At 48.2% G+C, this 21,904-nt stretch overlaps 1 protein-coding gene across 7 annotated transcripts in view; it reads left to right on the forward strand.

Moving 5' to 3' along the window:
* C1H10orf90 (chromosome 1 C10orf90 homolog) overlaps positions 1-21,904 on the forward strand; it is a 302,122-nt gene that overhangs the window by 51,633 nt on the left and 228,585 nt on the right. For 4 of the 7 annotated variants that reach the window (XM_045132235.1, XM_045132240.1, XM_045132253.1 and 1 more), the window contains exon 1: positions 8,772-9,152. The exons of 1 other annotated variant lie outside the window; for it this stretch is intronic. In XM_045132235.1, the coding sequence (XP_044988170.1) occupies positions 8,853-9,152 (300 nt within the window). In that variant the 5' untranslated portion in view covers positions 8,772-8,852. Of the gene's footprint in view, positions 1-8,771; positions 9,153-21,904 lie in introns of those variants that run through there. 2 more of the 7 variants (XM_045132260.1, XM_045132269.1) reach the window with 2 other exon arrangements.

Consider the following 21,904-nt stretch of genomic DNA (forward strand, 5'->3'; position numbering starts at 1 on the left):
TTCAGGTGTGGGTCTGGCTGCCACCCAAGCTGTCCCCAGGGAGGGAGTACAGGAGGCTGGTAGTAACTGCATGCCAATAAAACTTTATTTACAAAACTGAGGCAGCTAAGCCTGCTACTTTTCCCGGTATACCAATACCATTTTATTTACAAAGACGAGGAAACGAAGCCTGCTCTTCCCCTAGGCGTATGATAAATAGCGCACTTCAGGAATGTATTTAGCACGACTCATTGAAAAATTCGTTCACCCACACAAGGAAACACGGCAGCGAGTGGTAGTGATGCGTGTGGGAGTCCACGGGGGACAGCGGCACGTCCCCTCTCAGGACACAGCAGCATGTCCCTGTCCCTCATGGAAGGAGGATGCCGCCGGGTTTCCCTTTTGCGCAATTGCAGCATGATGTTAACAAGAAATTGAGCCTAATAGTTCTTGAAACTTCAAGCATGCTCCTCCTCTCCATGTCCGACCTGCAAATAGCCACTCTTCAAAATCTGATGTGGTCTCTAACAGTCATTGATTTTCTTTATTCAAGATCTACTGGAGGGAAAATAGAAAATACTATTTGTGGTCTTCAAATAACTCACTCCTCCCGGAGGAGGGAAGGAGAGATATATGACTTGCCCCAATTGTGGATTGGTTTTCAGCAGCTTTAGAAGTAGTTTTGAATATTTAATCCAAACATTTGGCACCTTGGCACCGAGTTGAACACCGAGAGGGTGATGAATAAATGATCATCGATTGTAAAAGGGGGCGACAGTAAACACGGTGGGCACATGTGGCCCCATTGCCGTGTTCCTGCTGTAGGTTTCTCCTGATTAACACTTCCGCAGTATCAAGTTGTCATGACTTCCAAACACTAGGAAAAAGGTAGTAAAAAAAATGTTCTGTTCACAAAAGAGAAAATGGTGTTAGATCTTTGTATATTGTGTAACTTTCTGGGGAGACGTAGTCTGTTCAGTCTAGGGCATGCCGGACAAATAAGTAATTCCACCCAGTGTAGCTTGGTGGATCTGTGAGTTTCTTGGGGTTGTTTACCAGCAATGTGAGTGAGGAGTTACTGATAGGAGCATGAGTGACTGAAGGCACTGTATCAATAGAAGGCCCCCCAGCATGGGTGACAGGACAGCTGTATCCCTAGAGCTCTCTACACAACCTGTAGGCAGCTCTGCGGAAGAGTCTCCCATCTCCCCACCCCAGGACTTGCTTACTAGTTACATGTCAGGGAAGGGCCTAGGAGTCTTGTGTTCGAGTTTTTTGAACTTCCTGAGCTTAGGAGCTTCCCTCCTCCCTCCAGGAGGAAATGTTTTCATCACAAGACAATACCTACACAATGGCTTTTATTTCCTTCATCCACAGAACAAGTAGTTGTTGAAAACTCACTTCTGATGACTGAAAAATCACCGTTTTCCACCGAGGCCAGGCCGCAGTGGACCTGAACAGTTGTGGGACAGAGCCACCAAGTTGGTTCAAATCTGCTTCCTCGCTGAGTTGAAAGGCCACAACGTCCTCAGTCCTCATCTTTCCATCTGCTCCCCACAAGCAGGGCCTCGCCTCACAGGGGGTGATGGGGCTTGCTCAGACCTATACAGGTCTGTTATGAAGGGACCGGATGCTGGGGCAGCAAGCCCCATGCTTCGGAGGGTGGAGGAGGGCAACTTCAGTCCCACCTGATGAGCGAGGCACCCATAAATAAAGATGTCAATGCCCCACCCTCCAAAAGAGAAACTGAAGTATGAATTCCTAAATACACAGTGGTCTGTTTTAATTGTTGCCTAATGCACTTTAGATCTGCACAGGCTCTGCAGAAAATCAACTCTGAAACTGCATAATTAGGACATCTTTCATGGTCGCAAATGCTAATCCCATTGGAGAACAGATTAAGAATTCAGAGTTGTGCATTTCTGGCTCAGGTATCCACAGTTCCTTTTCTTTTTGAATAATTCATTATTTAAATACATCGTTGCATGTCCTATGCAGCCCTGTATATCAAATCGGGGGCAATGGGAGTAAAAGACTGATTTCCCATGTACTTCAACCATAAACGCATTCAAGGCCCACAGCTGTGATTTGGCGTCATGCGGTGTTATTGACAAGGTCACCCTTTTAGTTAGTCACCCCAGTGACCAATTTAAGGAGGTTCAATACAATTTCCTGCAGGACAGAGCACGAGATCTAACTTTCATAGTTGACTGAGTTATTTGCTCTAGGAGAAGGAGACAAAGTGTTCAGGAAGCCGTTTTCTTGCCTTTAAAAAATTCTTTTATTTATTTGAGAGGAAAAGAGGCAGAGAGAGAGAGAGAGAGGAGAGAGAGGCAGGGGGAGGGAGAGCATGCCAGGGCCTCCAGCCACTACAAATGAACTCCAGACACATGTGCCACCTTGTACATCTGGCTTATGTGGGTCCTGGGGAATCGAATTTGGATCCTTTGGCTTTGTAGGCCAGCTCCTTCACCATTGCGCCTCTCTCCAGCCCCAGGAAGCTGTTTTCAACAGTAAGTAGCAAATGTGCTTCTGCCACTGCTTCTTCCCCCTCACCCGTGGCTGGTCTAGCACAGATGCATGCAGGAGAGGGAAGAGGAAGGGCCTGTGCTGGACTTCGTCTGTGGAACGCTGACTCTAGGGTTCAGCTGTGAGCCAGGCACCCTCCAGCCTCTGTGTCACGCCCCATCTTCTACGAAGGTTCCAGAGGGCTCCAGCAGAGTTGGACAGACTCTCGTAGAAGGCGCTGTTGTGCTCAAAGGAGCTGCTTCTAATGGGCTCTGTTCCCCTGCTGAGCCATGAACCCTTGTGCAAGTGGAATGCCCCTTCCATCTCGGTGTTTCCGGTGCCAGGTCTAGCACTTGGCACAGAAAATAAATGGATTTTTCAAAGCTGAATCAAAACGGTTGGTTGTAAGTAATAATAGCAGGAACCCAAACCAAATATCTTACGACTAGGGTGGGTGCACAGAAGAAGACAGAGGAGCCAGGGTACTGCCACCATCCCAGGACACCCATCTCTGGCCCCAACCTCTCCATGAGAGCTGCCACACACTAACAATGCCTAATATGTTTCGTGTCACAGCACCCGTCACCCACGCCAGAACTCTCTAGGGTAGACTTGCGTTGGACACAGGTGGGCTAGGTGCCCACGCCTGGCCACTCCCTGGACCCCAGTAGAAAGATCCCCCAGGATTGTCTCATTCGGCTTAGGCGGACTTGAAGAAGTAGACTTGGGGCTGAGCACTTGGAGAGATCGTCTCAGTGTGGGAGGCTGGATGGCTGCAGGGTCACGTGCACTTAGATCCCAAGGGACTCTTCTGGCTTACAGGTGGCCACTTTTTCTCTATGTCCTAATAGGACCCCCCTGCCATGCCCCAGTGTGAAGACCTGAGAAGAGATTCCCATTTCTCTTCTCTTTTTTTATTTTAGAGAGAGAGCATGGGCATGCCAGGGCCTCAGCCACTGAAATCGAACACCAGGCGTTTGCACCACCTAGTGGGCATGTGTGACCTTGCACTTGCCTCATCTTTGTGCATCTGGCTTACATGGGCTCTGGAGAGTCAAACATGGGTCCTTAGGCTTTGCAGGCAAGCACCTTAACCACTAAGCCATCTTTTTAGCCCCCCATTTCTCTTCTTATGTGCCCACTAATTATATCAAGAAAGTTTGTCCTCATGACCCAATTTAACCCTAATTATCTCCCAATGGCTCCATTTCTCAGTAACACAACACTGCAAAACTAGAATTTGGGGGCATACAAACATTTAGAAAATGGGGGTGGTGTCTGATTGGTCCATTTGAGCCAGATGTCCATCCCTGCGCCAGTCAGCAGAACAGGCAGCCCCTGTGGTAGGCTTGGGGTGGACACGTGAGCAGTCTGGCCAGGAGAGCAGGGTTCTGAGCAGATGAGAAGCCTCCCCTCGTCAAGCACTGGGTGCCACTGTGGAGGCGCGGCACAGCCTGGCGCTGCCACTCATGTGTGACTGCAGACGTAACCGACTCTCTGTCCTTTGCCTAAGAACTGGCCCGACAAGTTCTTCTGCTATTTTCCTACTTTTTAAAATGAATCAGTTATTGGGATTAAAAATCTGACCTGCATAGTTTGAAAATAATATATCATTTAATAAACAGCCCACACGCATTAGATTAAAAATCTACCTGCGCAGTTTAAAAGTATATCATCTAGTAAACAAGTCCACACACATCAGTGCCTAACACAGCATGTACATCTGTCTGTTCAGGAGGTGCCATCTCGTTTCCCACATTAGGAAATCAAGGCTGACAGCCTGCCCCAGTTCTGGGCATCACTGCAGGGCAGAGGGAGCCATGGAACTAGGAATACTTCTAGTGCTCTTTTTTTTGTTTAGAATTGTGTGTGTGTGTGTGTGTGTGTGTGTGTGTGTGTGTGTGTGTGTGGTGTATGTGTGTGGTATACGCATGTGTGGTATATGCGTGTGTGTGTGTGTGTGTGTGTGTGTGTGGTGCATGCATGTGTGTGTGGTATATGTATATGAGTGTGCTGTAGGCATGTATGTGTGTGTGTGGTGTATGTGTATATGCATGTGTGGTATATGCGTGTGTGCGTGTGTGTGTGTGGTGCATGCATGTGTGTGTGGTATATGTATATGAGTGTGCTGTAGGCATGTATGTATGTGTGTGGTGTATGTGTATATGCATGTGTGGTATATGCGTGTGTGTGTGTGTGGTATATGTGCTGTAGGCATGTATGTGTGCGGTGTGTATACATGTGTAGGTGCCCTGCTGCATCCCGTAAGCAGAGACGCTGCTCTGCGGCCGTGAGAATGGAACGTCTGTGTCCTGCTTCATTGCTCTCCCACCTGGTCCTGTTTTTGAGCTGAAGCATCTCTCCCCCCCCCCCCCCGAGATCGCCAGGCTCCAGCAGCTCTCCGCTCTCTGCAGGACTGGGGCTCCAGGCGAGCCACCCCCAGCTGCTCCGCGAGAGACCCGGAGATTTGGACGCAAGCCCCTCGGGCTGTCGAGCTCGCGCAGGAGGACACTTGACCTAACCACTGGCCATCTCTTCAATCCACTTCCTGTTTCTCTCTGGCAGTTTTCCTTCATAACCTGACTGTCCAGTCCCCACTGCTGGCCTTTGCCCTCGGGGTGGTGGCGGAGCCGCTCAGGAGCCAGCGCAGCCCTGGTGTCAGGCCTCGGCCTCCGCGGCTCCTTGAGCGCTCCCGGCAGCCGGGTCAGGGGGTGCCACTGAGCAGGTTAGAAACACAAGGAAAAGTAAGGGGACACGGGAACAGAAAGGAGCCCCACGTTCCAGAGTCTGGTGGAAGCCTCAGCAGCTGAGAGTTAAGAATTCCAGTTTAGTTATCAAAATTTGTTGTGAAGGTTGTCTACACAGGTTCAGCACCTCTTTTAAAGACTTTGTATGGAAACCTCTATACGTATAGATGTTCATGATCATAATCCTTCCTACTAGCCCTCTTCCTCCCCAAGCCCCGCCTCCACCAAATTCTTTCTTTCCAACGGCTCTCTTTTCTATTTTGATGTCATCATTTCCCCTGTACCCTCCTATTCTGCAGCTCTTGCTTAGGCAGTGTCAGCCACTGTGAGGTAATGAGTGCCAAGGCCACTTTGTGTCTGGAAGACAGCATTGCAAAGCACTCCTCCCTTTCCTCAGGCTTACATTCTTTCCCTTACCTGTTCCGCAATGGTCCCTGGGCCTCAGAGGGTGTGATAGAGAGATCTCACTTACTGATAAACCTTGCATCGTCATTTCCTCTCAGCACTTTGCTAAGTTTTGAGTTTCCTCAGTGGTCACTGCCATCTGAAAAGAGAAGCTTCTTTAAGTAACACTGAGAGTAGCATTAACCTATGGGCATAAAAGTAAGTATTCTGATGGAGGTTTGGTGGGTATATTCATTTGGCCAAATAACAGTAGCAGTTTCCCGACTAGGGTTCCTGATCTCCCCAGCTATAGGCTTTTGGTTACGTTTTTCGGTACCAGGAAGCGTTTTCCGTGGGCCTCAACTGCTATCAAGGTAAACCTTGCAGGGTTCACTGTTGGTTAACACCACTGATGAGTCAACAGAGAGGAGGCTTCCAGCTCAGCTCCAGCTTGATTCTCCGGTGTCCTGCAGCCCAAGCACGTGGTTGCATCATAGAGTTCTAGTGGGCAACCAAGATGCTTTGGGGGCACCGGATGCTTCTCTGACCATCAACTCATAGGAAGACGTCACACCCTGGTGCTGACTATTTCTTGTAACAATGTATGGCTTCTGGGCTCAGAATTATCCACCTCCACAGGGAACTTCTGCTCAAACCCTTTCTTCTCTAACATTTATATTATTTTGCTGGTGAGGAAGGTTTTCATATGGCATATTTATTTTTTAATTTTTTGTTTATTTTTATTTATTTATTTGAGAGCAACAGACAGAGAAAGAGGCATATATAGAGAGAGTATGGGTGTGCCAGGGCCTTCAGCCACTGAAAATGAACTCCAGACACATGCACCTCCTTGTGCATCTGGCTAATGTGGGTCCTGGAGAATCGAGCCTCGAACCGGGGTCCTTAGGCTTCATAGGCAAGTGCTTAACTGCTAAGCCATCTCTCCAGCCCTCATTTGGCATATTTATAACATCTTTAATTTTGACTAACTCTTCTCTTCTCTATACCCTTCTCTTCCTCATCCCCCCTGACCCTAAAGTATTCCTTTTTTTAAAATAGCATTTCAAATAGGAATGTTAAAATAGCAATGAGCCATGCTTGAGGCCTAAACATATATGCCTATATGCCTAAATATGGCCTTTCTCCTTTCCCAGCTCTAACCCTACAGCTTCCTAGTCCTCTCACAAGAAATTACTGTCAGTGAAGGACATGTCACCCTTTGTGAACTGCCGGTCTTTACCTCATCAGACTCCTATGCAAGTCACCCGAGGAGCCACCCTGCATCATTATTTGCTAAAAGGAAGGAAATGTGGGGAATGTTTCTTAGCAGCTGCAGTAGTTTGGATGTAAAAGCCCCCTCAATAGGCTCATGAGTTTGAGCACTTGTTCCCTGGTAAAGTGGCCTGTTCGGAAGGTTGCAGAACCTTTACGAGATACAGTCTTGCCAGAGGAAGTGTGTCACTGGAGGGCTCCAGCCCGGCCTTCCCGCTCTACTTCCTCCCTGCTGCTGCGCTGACGTGAAGCGGCTGTGTGCTTCTGCCGTGTTTCCCCACCCCAGCGGACACTTCACTCAAAGCTGTAAGCCGAAACAAACCCTTTCCTTCCTTAAGCTGCTTCTGGCTGTGCATTTTGTGGCAGAAACAAGAAAGCAATTGATGCACCAAGGCTCCTGTCCAGCACTCTTGGGTGAGGATCCTGCAGACCTTGTCAAGGCCATGCCACACCTGTGTCCTGTGATCATGCTGGCCGGTAAAGGTCTAGCCCTTGCTGCACTGGTGCTGCCTGGGACATAGGTTCCATAGCAGCCCTCAGCAGAGCTCCTTTTGCTGGTCTTGGAGCACTTTTGATGGCTTCACATGGCCCTGGGGCCTTTGGCGCACCGTGGTTGTAGAAGGAAAGGCCTGGCACTCACCAGACCTGTGGCACCGCCCCTGGCTTTATGTGGCGCTGGGGGCCTGGGGAAAGAACCCAGGGCTTTGTGCACGTTAAGCAAGCACTCTACCAAATGAGCTCTATTCTCATCCCTGAGTTAATGTGATTTTTTCTTCAAGGGAGGGTCTTGCTCTAGCTCAGGCTTGACCTGGAATACACTATGTAGTCTCAGGGTGGCCTTGAACTCATAGCAATCTTCCTACCTCTGCCTCCCAGGTGCTGGGATTAAAGGCGTGCACCACCACGCCCAGCTGAGTTAAAATATTTACGGGCTCCTCTTCGCAGAAATCCAGGAGTAAGTCATGTGCAAAGAAGAGATTCTGTCTTTCCGCCTGCTTCACCCTCATGCTCACCCTTGACTGAAGACTTAGCATTGCCATCTGCACCACTTCAAGCGAATAGAAACAGCCTCACCACATGAAACATAGGAAGGCAAGAATGCCACGGTTCTGTACTCTAAAGGATATGAAATTCCATGTCCAATAATTTTTAGTGATAGGTAACTCTCTACTATGTTGTATGTGTGGAGAGGGAATTGTGTAGAAGAAATTGGGATGAAAATGAGCAATTGTTTATGAGAGTGATGTCTACGTCACATGCTACTTTTTTCTCAATATATAGATCGCCACGTCTTTATAAGCTCGGGAGGGGAAAGCAGGGCAGTTTCCTCTACCTGGGAAGACTGAGGCTCAGGGTTGTGACTTCCACAAACTGGGGCCCACCTCGCAGCCAGTGTCCCCCCAGGCCCAGCATCTCTCCAGCGGCCGCCTGCCGCCATCACTTGTGTGAGGGAGTCTCTTTCGCCTCTGAATGCTCGCTTATCTTTCCTCTGGCTGAGGACGCTCTTTGTGCTGGGAGGCAGCCTGCACTTGCTCCTTTCAGGCCTGGCCAGAAAGAGTAGCCATTCTAAAAGGCAGCAATTATCCCTCCTGCTTCCTTTGTGCAGAGCACTGTAAATAATTTATTTGGATTTGAGGTTCTAGAGATGGAAAAATATATTGAGCCCCTTGGTAAGGAGGTGAATTCAGTGTTCAGAACTTGAATGCAATGAGAAGGAAAGCTGTTTTCTTTGAAATCAGAGACGGCAGAGAGCCCACGAGCTCAGGTGGGAGGCTCGAGTGGGTCCGATTGCAGTGAGGAGGTTCGTCATGGAGCATAAAAGTGACCCACGAGGTTTTTACGGCCGCATCCTGCTCCTCTGTTACTGGGAGTTCGCAACAACTTGGCAGGTGCATTGGAAAACCGCAGGACAGGCCTGTGCCGGCCGCTTCCCAAGCCCTTCCTGCTGCACTCAATACCTGGATGAAACAAAGGAAATTGTGTTTGCCGGGCTGGCGAGCCGAAGTCACGAGATTCAGTCTCATGCAGCATTCTGGAATGCCTGTGAAAGCTCCCCGGGAGGCGCGTGTGACCGGCCGTGCAGGACAAGCGCCTCGCTGCACTTTTCACATAACAACCTTTAGAACCGAGCTGAAAAACCATGTGATGGTCATGGATTTGGTCCAAAGTAACTGGTTCCCCTCCCAGAGACGAGCCCAAGTTTGTGTGGTCCATATGTGCCCAGGCCTGAAGACCTCTGAGCAGCCAGCCAGCAGATACGAGGTAGAGCTGGGGCCGGGCGGGTGGCGCCGTGGGCACACACCGCATCTGGAGGAGAGGGTAGATCAACGTGTGCTTGTGAGATGCCAGCCTGGCATCTTACCTGCTCTAGCAAATTCATCACATGTGTGTGTCGTCTTTTCCCATGGGACTTCAAATAGACTTGTGCAGTATGTTGGTGGGGACAGCTTATTGGATGAATATAATTGGCAGTTGTCAAATTTCCACTTCAAAAACTTCTATGATGGGTCACTGATACCCTCATTCATTCTGTGATTTCAATATTGTTAGCTCTGTACGTTTGCAGTTATCTGTTTTTAAAAACAAATGCCTGCTTGTTTCCCCGATGTGTTCTTTGGGAGAATATGCATGACTTGCCTTGATCAAGTTAAGATAGCATGATTCCAGCATGGTCTTTCATTGTTTACGGGTGAGCTCTAATTTTCAAACACAGACAACTTTTTGGAAAAACGGAGAACCTTGGAGATTGAATATGTCAGCCTGAGATAAACACATTACCCTGAAAGATATTTGTATTCTGCAACTGTTATCAGCCATAAGCAGTTACCTTTTCCGAAAGTAAACACACATGAAATCTGATCAGCTCTTTATTGTACATGGAATAAATTATGAATGACACTGTAATTGACTCAGATAGCTCACTTACCCATCTCTTTTGATGAATGTAACATGCAAATTGCTAATGCTTTATGAAAAAGTAACCTTTCTGAATATTGATGTTGTTATTAGGAAAGCCTTCCCATGAATACTGGGAAACACTTCAGATCTTTTGTCTTCCAAACTTGGCAGAAGGGATCCAGCCCAGAGTGGAATAAACAGGTTTTTCAGGGTTCAAGGCTGGCTTCTTCCAGCTCCAGCCCTGGGAGGGGAAATTTCCATGTTCGCAACAGAGATGTAAAAGCTGCAGGAATAATGGTGTTAATTAAATTCAGTAATCGTTGTTCATTACTCCACTGCCCAATCAGCCAGAGCAAAAGGTGTGCAATTAGAATATAATTGAAAGAAACCAGAGATGTTATTATTCACTAGTAATTAATCGGATGGGGACAGCATTTTCTTGTATAATTTTCACTGAAGTTATTTTCCATCCCTCCAGAGTGGGAAAACTTGTTGAGTTCCATCAGTACGTTCTTCTACAGGGTGTTCGTGGCTCCATGTAAGCCCTTTAGCAAATACTTTAGCAAGTGTTCACACTTGCATTGCCATTTTTTAATCTAAAAATCTTCATATATTCCTTCATTATTAGAGCTGCACTGAGGATAATAAAGTGATAAAGTCTATTTTTTTCAGAAAACTGTAAAATACCTTCAAATTTGCTGATCATCATGTACCTACGCAACTTGGTGTTTTATCCTCCACTCCCAGCAGTTGAGCTACTCCTGTTCCATGCAGCCCAGGCTCCTCCCCTGACAACCAGTTTTGCCAGCATCGTGTTATTAGCTCCATCTGTCGATGACAAGTGGTCCAGGCTGGCCTGTTCCTTGGACTCAAAGCTAGACCAAATTTGAAAATCACTAGGAGGGAGCTGGTCACTTTTCCCCCTTTTAAGTTTTGCTTGGCTTTCAGGGGAAAAGATTTCAGAATTTAAAATATTTGACATCCATTAAACTATATTATGATCATTCCCACCAGGATATATCAGCACAATTTAGAAGGAGGAATGCTGCAAGACGCAAACCTCTATGCCAAGTTTCCCAAACTAAACACACCAGACATCCCAATGCCTGGCTTGCTCCTGGACTTAGTCCTGTGACTCCCCACCTTTGATCAGCTCATAGGTCTCCTGTTAACCTGCTCTGGGATTTGACCTTGAAGTGCCCAATGGGGTGAAAAACTAAGCAAGAATCCTGGAATAAACTCTGATGCAAAAAGGTGCTAGATTAGAGAAGCTGATTGGCTCTCCAATAAAAATAAGGGCGGGAGGTTCTGTTCCTATGAAAAGCCTTTTGGAGCTCAAGTCACTCCTGTGAAGACCTACAAATCTACTTGAAGTGAGGGCAAGGTCTACAGACTGGGAGTTATTTATTTTTTATTTAGTTGTTTGAGAGAGAGAGAGACAGAATGGGCACACCAGAGCCTCCAGTCACTGCAAACACATTTCAGACATATGGTTCACCTTGTGCATCTGGCTTACGTGGGTCCTGGGGAATTGAACCTGGGTTTGTTGGCTTTACAGGCAAGCACCTTACCCCCTAAGCCATCCTTCCAGCCTCAGACTGGGAGTTTTCCAAAACTAAGATCCTGCTCTGGAGCTTTGTTAATGCTTCGAGAAGCTACCCCACTCAGACTTGCGCGGCAAGCGCTCTTACCACTGATGCGTCTCCACACCCTCAACCCCCTTCACTTGGGACAGCAGTGGCTGGTTTTAACTCCTGCTCAGGAGTGGCTGAACTACTTCTGTTCCTTTCCTAAGCTGCCTTTGGTTGGGGTGACAAATAGAAGCTGTTGTGCTGAGAGATAACAAGGGCCAGAAGCAAGTGGAGGCTAGTGTGCATTCGTCTACATAGCCTGCGTCTCTCTCAATGCTAAAATGCGCAAGCTAACAGAAACATGGTACATGAAGGGTCATTCTTCCTGGTATATGTATGTATTTGATAAGCTTTAGATATGAACAAAGCTATAACCAAACCACGGATGGTCCCGCCTTTGGCTACACCTGCTGTCCACATTGAAAGCATTTGCTTGTTCTGAGACTCCCGAGGAACTGAGTTCAGACAGCTTCACCAGCCTTAGGAAGTGAAGACACAGAGTTTTATGAAGCACTTGAATCTCTCTGAGTGTGCATGTGAATTAGCTTCTCTTTTTATTTATTTATTTTTGTTAATTTTTATTTATTTATTTGAGAGACAGAGAGAAAGAGGCAGATAGAGAGAGAGAGAGAGAATGGGTGCGCCAGGGCCTCCAGACACTGCAAACGAACTCCAGATGCATGCACCCCCTATTGCATCTGGCTAACATGGGTCCTGGGGAATCAAGCCTCGAACCGGGGTCCTTAGGCTTCACAGGTAAGCGCTTAACCACTAAGCCATCCCTTCAGCCCAAATTAGCTTCTCTTACTGGATCGTTGAGACCTTTCTAGAGACAGGTGCAGGCTGGGGCTTGCAAGCTAAGGTTTGCCCATCAGTCTTCTGATAGGTGACAGGGTCTGACACACTCATCATGAGATGAGCCAGGGAAGGTTTCACTTTTAGAAATCACATTTACCCTAAGCCTGCTATTACTTGACCTTTGCTTCCATTTATCTTTGTGTGTGTGTGTGTGTGTGTGTGTGTGTGTGTGTGTGTGTGTGTTTAGGGGAGAGGGAGCAGGGTCCAGCCGTACTTGGCGCTGGCTAGAAGCAAAGACCATGGTAAGCTTTAAGAGGCCCATGCCCCAGCCAAGGCCATTGTTATTTAGTAGGCCCAGAGTAGTGTCAGAGCATTTGCAGCAAACAAAGCCATCTTCCTTTTCTTCCTCTTTTGTCTCCCAGATCCAGTTCAGGGTCACCCCCACCTCCTCGAGCACATGGAACTTATTCATGACAGGATTTTTAAGGCTGTCGTCTGCTCACTCGATCACTCTCTCTGCTATTTGTGATTTTTGCCTTTGGTGGTGATTTTCCTCCTGGCTGCACGTCACCTCTTCTTCCTCGTGTGTTGGGCAGTGTTAGGTGGCGTTCTCATGGGGTGACTTCTGCAGGTAGGCACTGGATTTGCCCGTTTGTGTTCCTGTGAGGAGCACTGCACGGGTCTGGTAGGAGTCTGGCTATTGCATACAGCGTGGCCCTGTTAGGGCTTATTTGGGAGGTGTGTGGGAGGGGCCCGAGGCAGGCTCTAGCGCAGGGCAGTGGTTCTTATCCAAGGAGGAGATTTCTCTTAAGTAATGTTAATGTCTGGAGACAGTTTGGAGGAAGGTGCCACTGATTCTAATGGGCAGAGGCCAGAGACACTGTTGATTTCTGAACATGCACAGAGATTATCAAGCCTAAAAGCGCCCATAGTGTGGAGGGTGAGAACCCTGACCAGAGGACAAGCAGCTCCCTTGTTAAGACACAGCCCTCTGGAGGACTCAGCTGGGTCCCAGGTGTGATGAGGCCTTTGCCCTTGGACTGGTGGGAACTCTTCCCCGCTTTGTCTGACATCTTGCATTTGCTTTACCTACTACTTTGTGGTCATTTACTCCACTTGCTTTCACGTAGTTTTCTTTCAGACAGAGCCAGATCAGCCTTTAGCCAAAAACTTGAGCAGTTTCCTGGAGATTTCTGGCACTGTCTTTCCCTGAAGCTCTCTGCTTGTCACCGACACTGTCGACATCAGCCACCCTTAGACCTGTTTACACCTCCTCTGCTCGCTGAGACCCCAGGCTCTGCCTATCCCTCCCTCACCCACTCACAGCCTGGAAGGCACCTCAGGAGGGACAGTTACAGGCTCCTCTCACTTCCCCTCTCTCAGGTCTCAGGGTATTGCATTGCTGGCGACCCACGCTGGAAAACCGTTGTCTCATGGGTTTTGCCTGACTACCTCCTCTCAGCCAGAAGTGGACATCTCCACCACGTTGTTGAGATGCCCCACGAGCCTGAGAAATTCACTCGCCCTGGGCTTTGGTGAAGGTTTGCCAGTGGCTGGCATAGGTCTTGAGGGATTGGGAAAGGAAAGCCCTCTCAGTTTAAATGCATGGGCATCAAGATAACTCAACTCAGGAAAGAAAGAGGTCACTAAGAAAACAGAAAATAAAAAAACAAACAAAAAAGCATTTTCTTTCTTCTCATAGCTACCTAACAGTGCAAGATGACTTTACCTATTTCCCAACTCAGCTGATGGGTTGGAGCCACATCGCTTGATAGTTGTCTGAATTTACAGTTCTTCCCTGGACTCAAACATGTCTCCCACAGTGGGATCCTGGCAACTTCTGATGCAGCAAAGGCACTTGTGCCCCATAAGCAGGCTGAGAAAAGGCTGTCTTTTTTAAAATTTTTATTTATTTATTTATTTGCAAGCACAGAGTGAAAAAGAGAGAGAGAAGAGAGAGAGAGAGAGAGAGAGAGAGAGAGAGAGAGAGAGAGAATGGGCACACCAGGGCCTATAGCCACTACAAACAAACTCCAGACACATGTGCCCCTTGCGCATATGGCTTATGTGAGTTCTGGGGAATTGAACCTGGGTCCTTTCACTTCGCAGGCAAATGCCTTACCACTCAGCCATCTCTCCAGCCCTGAAAAGGCTGTTTTGTAGTTGACAATAAATGTTGCAATTGGCTCTGCTGTTTCACAGGGAGGTCAGGACCTTACTTGTGACTTGGGTGTGTGCTTGGTGCTTCTCTTCAAAGCACCGACAATCCATGGGAGTCTCTACTGGGAACCTCCTTTGGCCATGGCTGGGAGCCGCCACTGGTGATGGTGGGCAGTGTTGGTGATAGTTTTGAATATCATAGGTTCAGGGCTGGAGCCTCCATTGGCCATAGTTGGGAATCTCCACTGGCACTTCCTGGTGGCCTCTGTCCAAATGCAGGAAGAAGGAAATCCCAGAGGTGCACGGGGAATGAGACCAACATTCTTGACCCTTGATGCTCCCTGCTCACTGTTCCCTTGCAGCCCTGCTCTCCCTTCCGTCGGGAGGCGGCTGCCCGAGGATGGTGCCCGAGGAGGTGTGAGGGGCCAGCGGCCTGGAATCAGCCTGGTTGCCTCGGGAGGCACAGCTGTTGATTGACGTCTCCAGTCTCGTGGCATATGCCTCGTTTCATTAGGCGAAAGTGTGACTTGACCCAGGGCACTGCAGCCAAGACTTGTGAGGTCTGACATAATTTCATGAGGAAATTAGACATTGATGGGGAGGCCATGTTGACATTTAGCCAAAGCCAGGACAGGATGGAAAGTGTTGGTGGGTGTTGCAGTCAGGTTCGCATTGCTGGCAGAAAACAACTGACGAAGAGCAGCTTGAGGGAAAAGAAAGATTTATTTTGGCTCACAGACTCCAGAGAAAGCTTCGTGATGGCAGGGAAGACGATGGCATGAGCACAGGGTGGACATCACCTCCTGGCCAACTTCAGACAGACAATAGCAACAGGAGAGTGTGCCAAACACTGGCAAGGGGGAGCTGGCTATAACACTCATAAGCCTGCCCCAACAACACATTGCCTCTAGGAGGCTTTAATTCCCAAATTGCTATCAGCTGGGGACCTAGCACTCAGGACACCTAAATTTATTGGGGACACCTGAATCAAACTACCACAGTGGGTTAAGGGAGAGGACACTGGATTAGGGTTTTCTGGGATGGAGCTAGAGAATCACCTTGGTAATTTTCTTTTCCTCCCTGAGCACTTCTTGCCTCATCTGTGTTCATGAGAACCATCACTTCTCCTTTTGGTGTTCCACACAAAAGCCAGAGCCAGCCAGAGAGGCGGCGGCACATCAAAGCACGTTGTTGGTCAAGTTGTAAGTAGAGCTTGATGGGGCTGCTCTGTGCACGCAGGCTTGTTCAAATCCACTGTCCTTCCCCACACTCAACGTGGCAGGTGAAAGGGGACGGATACACTGTATATTCTTGGGTCAGGGTAACCCCCACATCTCAGAAAATACACAGATGACCTACAAAGTGGCCATAAGCAGACCGCAGCTGCCTTCAGAACCCACCCTCCTTTGGTCAGTGGTGGATTCCATCACTGACCAGAGGCTCATGAGAATGTGAGTTCATAGGCACCTACTTCCCACACAGTAATGCCAGGAAGAGGTTAGAAAATACCCATAGGGCATTTTGACTAAAAGATGTTTCTCCCTCGGAACGTTTACAAAGGCCTACATGGGGTTTTGCCATTTTATAAAGGGTTAAATAACCCTCATGTACTAGTGAATTCTAGATGTTCTAGAATGGCAGATCTTCTGATGTTGGGTCCAGAAAAGTGTGTGTGGCATTGGGCGTGGTGGATAGGATTGCATGTACATGTGTGTGTGTGTGGTATGGTGCATGTGTGGTGTGTACATGTGTGTGTGCAGGTGCACATACCCTGTGCACACGTGTGTGGAAGTCAGAGGAGAAGATCAGGAGCGTTCCCCTATTGTTCGGCTCTGAGGTTTCTTGTGGAGGGGTCTCTCATTGAGCCCAAAGCTGCTTTGTGGTCAGACTGACTCATCAGTGAGCTCCAGTGGTTGTGCAGTCTCTGGACCCTCAGGTTAAATGTACTTTTGTGGTGGTAGAGTTCAACCCAGAACCTGGCACCTGGCGGACAAGCGCTCTTCCATTGAGCTGCATGACCAGCTCTGCAAACTCAGGTTCCCCTCCCACCCCCGAGGTAGGGTTGCACACTAGCCCAGGCTGACCTGGAACTCACAATGTAGTATCAGGATGGCCTTGAACTCGCAGCAATCCTCCTACCTCTGCCTCCTGAGTGCTGGGATTGAAGGTGTGCGCCACCATGCCTGGTCTGAAACTCATGCTTTTAACTGGAACTTGATTCTGATGGAGGTCTGAAACCCTGGGATGATGTTCCACACCTATATTTTGCAGCTATGAGAACTCAGGGGAAGTGACAAAAGATACCGGTGTTCCAGGTGAGCCGGTGTGTAAGCGGGGAGGGAAAGGCGTGTTGTGGATGCAAATGGTCAGGCTGACACATCTATGTGTGAGGAGAGCTGAGAGCATTGGTGAACAAGGGGACTGGTGTGGCTGCTCTCTGGATCGCCCCATTCATCCTCACCACAGCTGCGTGGGGCACAGAAGCCCCCATTTTTCACAAAAGAAAACTCTGCCATGGAAGTTGTTAATGAAATAAATAAATAAATAAAAGCTCTCTAAGGCCCAGAGAGGTGACGCAGGCTGTGTGGGGACACAGCTCCAGTGACAGAGAGGACTCCATCTGAATCCTGTCTTATTTTGAGGTACTAGGAAGGAGAAGACAGTAGCAAGATTTCTGACAGGAGCAGCTAGATGGACGGCTCGCAGTTGGCTATAGACATGGGCTGTGCAGGAATTAGGCAGTGGGAGCCACTGCAGAATCCTCTGACTGCCCACCCTCCTGTGAGGAACCCTCTGACTGCCCACCCTCCTATGAGGAACATCTTACTGGCCACCCTCCTGTGAGGACCCCTCTGACTGTCCACTCTTCTGGGCTCTGGAGATCCAAACTGAGGCCCTCATGCTTGTTCAGCATGTGCTTTGTCCACTGAGCTCTCACTCTAGCCCATAATTCAAGTTTTAACATAACTTGACTTTCATGTGTTTTACAAGAAGATAATATTTAAAAGCTTTAATATACAAGATATTCATAAAGAGAGACAAATCATCATACATAAGGAATCATATACTGATTCCACTGTAAGCAATCTATCCAGGATTCTAGATAGCTTTCATGGATTTAAAGTAAATATCATTCTCTTCTTAAATTTAAGAACATTACTAAACAGTATGTGTTGATGTTTCTTTGCAGATAAGTTGAAAATTTTTATTGCAAAATAAAAATGAAGTTTGAAAAAATCTCAGCTTGACCAGATATGAAACAATTTTAGACTTTAAAAAACATATTGAGAAAAAAAATGTTTAAAATAAAAAACAAGCCATGTGTGGTGGTTCATGCCTTTGGTCCTAGCACTTGGGAGGTTGAGGTAGAGGGATTGCCATGAGTTCAAGTCCAGCCTAGGCTACAGAGTGAGTTCCAGGTCAGCCTGTGCTAAATAGAATGATATCCTGCTTCATAGCAAAGAAAAACTTTTTCTTTACTAAAAAGAAGTAAGAAAAATGTAAGATGGTATAAAAATAACAAAAAGAACCCATGCTGCACAGACCTTGCAGATATTTCTAGATCACTGGTCAGTGGGTATAAAGCCAGCGCTTAAGATCTTTCAGCTCTAGTCTTTTGCTCATTTTTTAATTAAAATATTTTATTTGTTTATTTTTTATTTATTTGAGGGAGAGAGAGAGACAGAGAGAGAGAGAGAGAGAGAGAGAGAGAGAATGGGCACACCAGGGCCTCCAGCCACTGCAAATGAACTCCAGACATATTTACCACTTTGTGCATCTGGCTTATGTGGGTCCTGGGGAATTGAACCTGGGTCCTTTAGCTTTGCTGCAAATGCCTTAACCTCTAAGCCATCCCTCCATCCCTCTTTTGTTCACTTCTTATCGCTGCATTCATTTCTTCTTACAGGATGACCAAAGCAGATGATGGTAGAGGTGGGAAAGCTGTGTTTGCTCGGCCCTGTGCAGCTGAGGCATGGTGGGGGTGTGAATTGTCAGCTGGTGGGTAGGCTGCATCCGACTCTTTTCCATCTTATGGTTTAGGTTCTCTGGCATCTTCTTTGGTTATTAAAGTCATAGAGACGCAGGTATTGGGCCTGAGTTGGCTGTTCACCTCCTTGCCAGCCGTCCCCTCCCCGTGTCTCTGGTGAGCAGGCCCACACAGAATCACTCTGTCCCACTGGTTCACCTGGCACTCCTGCAGCCTGCTTGTCGGCCCTCCCTCACTTCTCCCTGCCTGGGAGAGTTGCAGTAGTGTGATTGATGCCCATCGCCTCATGTGCATAAGGTGGGGACCTTTTCTTTTGCTGGGTTGTTGGGCCTGGGTTGCCGCTTGATTCCTTGTACTTCTGCCTCTCTCACTGCTCTGGTCATTCTCGCTGGCCAATGTGTGGAGGACCCCTACAACGTGGTAGCATCTGTAACGGTCACATCGGCTACATGCGTACTGTCTTGAACTGACCGCAGGGCCTCTCATACTGGCTGCTTCTGCACCACTTTGTCCTTCAACAGCATCAGATGCCATAAACTTTCTCATCTCCAACACTGCAAGGTCACCTCTCGGGCCACTTTGTCCTTACCGCCAGCAGGCTGCTCTACAAATCCACCTTCCTTGGTGGCTGCCTGTGGATGGAACCAGATCTTCTTCTCACATGGCACCATTCTGCTGCTCCCAAAACGTTCCTGTAAATGACCTTGCTGGCAGCTGCCCGGGATGCGAGACCACCCAGGCCTGAGACACTATCCATGGTTCTGGGCTTGGTGCTCTGAGTGGGGCAGGCGGGCTGCTGGGCCTTGGCCTCACTGCTCAGGGTGGCTGTGATGGCAAATGGAGCTGGCCAACGCACCTGCGGCTCCTCTCAGGGCATGGGTGCCAGTGACAATGGAGCTGCTAGGGACTCTCCGATGTCTGCTCTCTACTCCTGCTAGTACTGGAATTCCAGACTTCTTTCAGTGATAACAGACAGATCTCAGCTCTGGTTTGCCCAACTGAAGCTAAAAGATGGAAGTCATCCTTTCCATTAATCAAATTCTAAATAGTGAAATGATTTCATTTCCTCTTTGTGAGTCTAATTTATATCCCCTCTTCATCCAAAAAGGACTTTGAGATATCTCTAAAAATGAGTACCTTGGAAGAAATCCAGGATTCAAAAATGTTAATGTATCAGAGAGGTGAACAGAGCTGAAAGCACATGAAGAGGATATTTTCTCAGAGTAGACGACAAATTGCTTGCCATTTTACATTGAAGGCAGGAAGCCACTTCCCGGCACAGCGGCCTGCAGCCAAGAGCAGTGTCTGGGCACTCAAGGGACTCATCTGCCTCAGGGCGCAGATGCCTCTGATTCCGCTCGGGACTTACAGGAAGTTCATGAAAACCATGACTTGAGTCACAGATGTGCTCTGCTTCTGACTGATGGGTTCTGGGTGTTGCGGGCTCTGTTTGCTGCCTTCCATTCCGGGTAGTCTTGGGCTGTGGAGGAGCAAGGCCTGTCAATGGCTGGGGGTGATGTGCAAATAGGGCTTCACAAGCACCAATAAGAAGCAGCGTGTCATCCTCTCCACCTACTGGGTGGTGATTGTATGGTGGGGAAGAGCAACTTGGTCTGAGGGAGGAGCTGGAATGGAGTGGCCTTTAGTTAATTAAGCTTTGTTAGGGGAGGGATGTGCCTAGGTGGCCTGGTGGGGTCCAAAGCCAAAGAGAGAGGGAAAAGGAGGAGGAGGAAGAATAAGAAGAGGAGGAGAGACAGAGACAGAGGCCAGAACTCTGCAAAACAGAGCAAGACTGTTCACTTTTACAAGTGTTGGGGACAGGGGCAGGTTGTGACTCAGTCTATATGTTAGGAGCCACAGAGGCTATGGAGAGCGGGAAATGAAGAAGGCCTCTGGTCCTTCCAGGCTCCTAAAAGGGAAGGGGCTGTTCTTGTTGTTCTAGTCCTGCTCAGGAAGGACTGGTGCAAGGCTGCCTCCGCTCAGGAGCAGGGTGGCTGGGCTCTCCCACTTGGCCTGGGTCTCAAGGAAACTTATTTTTAATTTAGTTTAATTTTCATCTCTGTTTCTTTTCTCTCTCTCTCTCTCTCTCTCCATATATATATTCTAATAGGTATACTCTTTTATCCCTAGCCACTGTTCCCATTTCCCTGGGTCCCTTCGCAGTGGGCTATAGTATTCACTGTGGGGTCATGAAGGCCTCAGTCAGTCCTTGGACTGCAGGCTACTCCTACCCTCTCTGGCTCTTACAGTCTGTCCACCCCTTCCGCAATGAGGCACGACAGGCCTGTTGGAAGTCAAGTTTACTGTTGAGGTCTCTGTAGCTTCTGGGTTTCTGCTGTGGTGGGTTTTGGTTCACCGCTTTGTCTGGCACTGTCACTTGGAGCTGGTTGCCAGGCCAGCAGTAAGAGCAGTGTTCATGTCTCTGCCTCCTCTGCCATTTCCCCTGGGCCCCAGCAGCTCTGGCAGGGATGGCATGCCCCACGGTACTCAGTCATGCACTTTCTCGTCTTAGCAATGGACATTGGTTTGCCTCCATTTTCTCTACCTTCTGTAAAACAGAACGGATTCTCCAACCAAGAGTGAGAGCAGCTGGGGCTGAAAAGGGTACGCAGAGCTAGGGAAGGGCCTTTTGATATGCCAGCCCACTCTTCTCCAGAGAGCACTGGGGGCTTTGTTATGACAATTGGGTTCTGACTTAGTTTCCAGTACCAGACATGAGTTCTTTCCCACTGAGTGGCCTCATGTCCAATCGGAGAACAGTTGGTTACCCACAGAGGCTGTGGGCCACTATTTTGCAAGTATGTACTTCTTGTCTGGCTGGATAATTTCATAGTTTGCAGCGTCCCCTGATTATTCATACTGTTGGTGACTGTTGGCTTCTAGTAGGTCCTATAGGGCTTTCCAGTACCATGAGAGCTAACCAAGAGTGAGCTTGTTCCCTCTTGGTACCAGCATGGTATTCCAATGCCTGTGACCACAGCCCATGGTTTCTTCAGCAAGAGGGTCTTACCTTTTAGCTCTAGCAGGTAATCAAGTGTTTTGGTGACCTACATTGTTTTGGGGATCTCAGATCACTTTGGCCAACATCTCACTGTGGGGGGAGTGTAACCCAATTAATTATTTAAAAAAGATGTTATACTGAAGCTGGGCATGGTGGCACACACCTTTGATCCCAGCACTTGGGAGTCAGAGATAGGAGGATTGCCATGAGTTCAAGGCCACCCTGAGACTACACAGTGCATTACAGGTCAGGTCAGCCTGGGCTAGAACGAGAACCTACCTTGAAGAAAAAAAAAAAGGTGGTGTATGCCTTTAATCCCAGCACTTAGGAGGCAGAGATAGGAGGATTGCCATGAGCTCAAGGCTCCCCTGAGACGACATAGGGAATTCCAGTTCAGCCTGAGCTAGAGTGAGACCCTACCTCGAAAAACAAAAATAAAAACTAAAACAAAAACAAAAATTAAAAAAAGGAAGAAGAAGAAAAAGAAAAAGTTATACTGGGCTGGAGAGATGGAGAGAGAGAGAGAAAGAGAATGGGC

Source organism: Jaculus jaculus, chromosome 1 (assembly GCF_020740685.1).
Source record: "Jaculus jaculus isolate mJacJac1 chromosome 1, mJacJac1.mat.Y.cur, whole genome shotgun sequence".
NCBI classification, from domain to species: Eukaryota; Metazoa; Chordata; class Mammalia; order Rodentia; family Dipodidae; genus Jaculus; species Jaculus jaculus.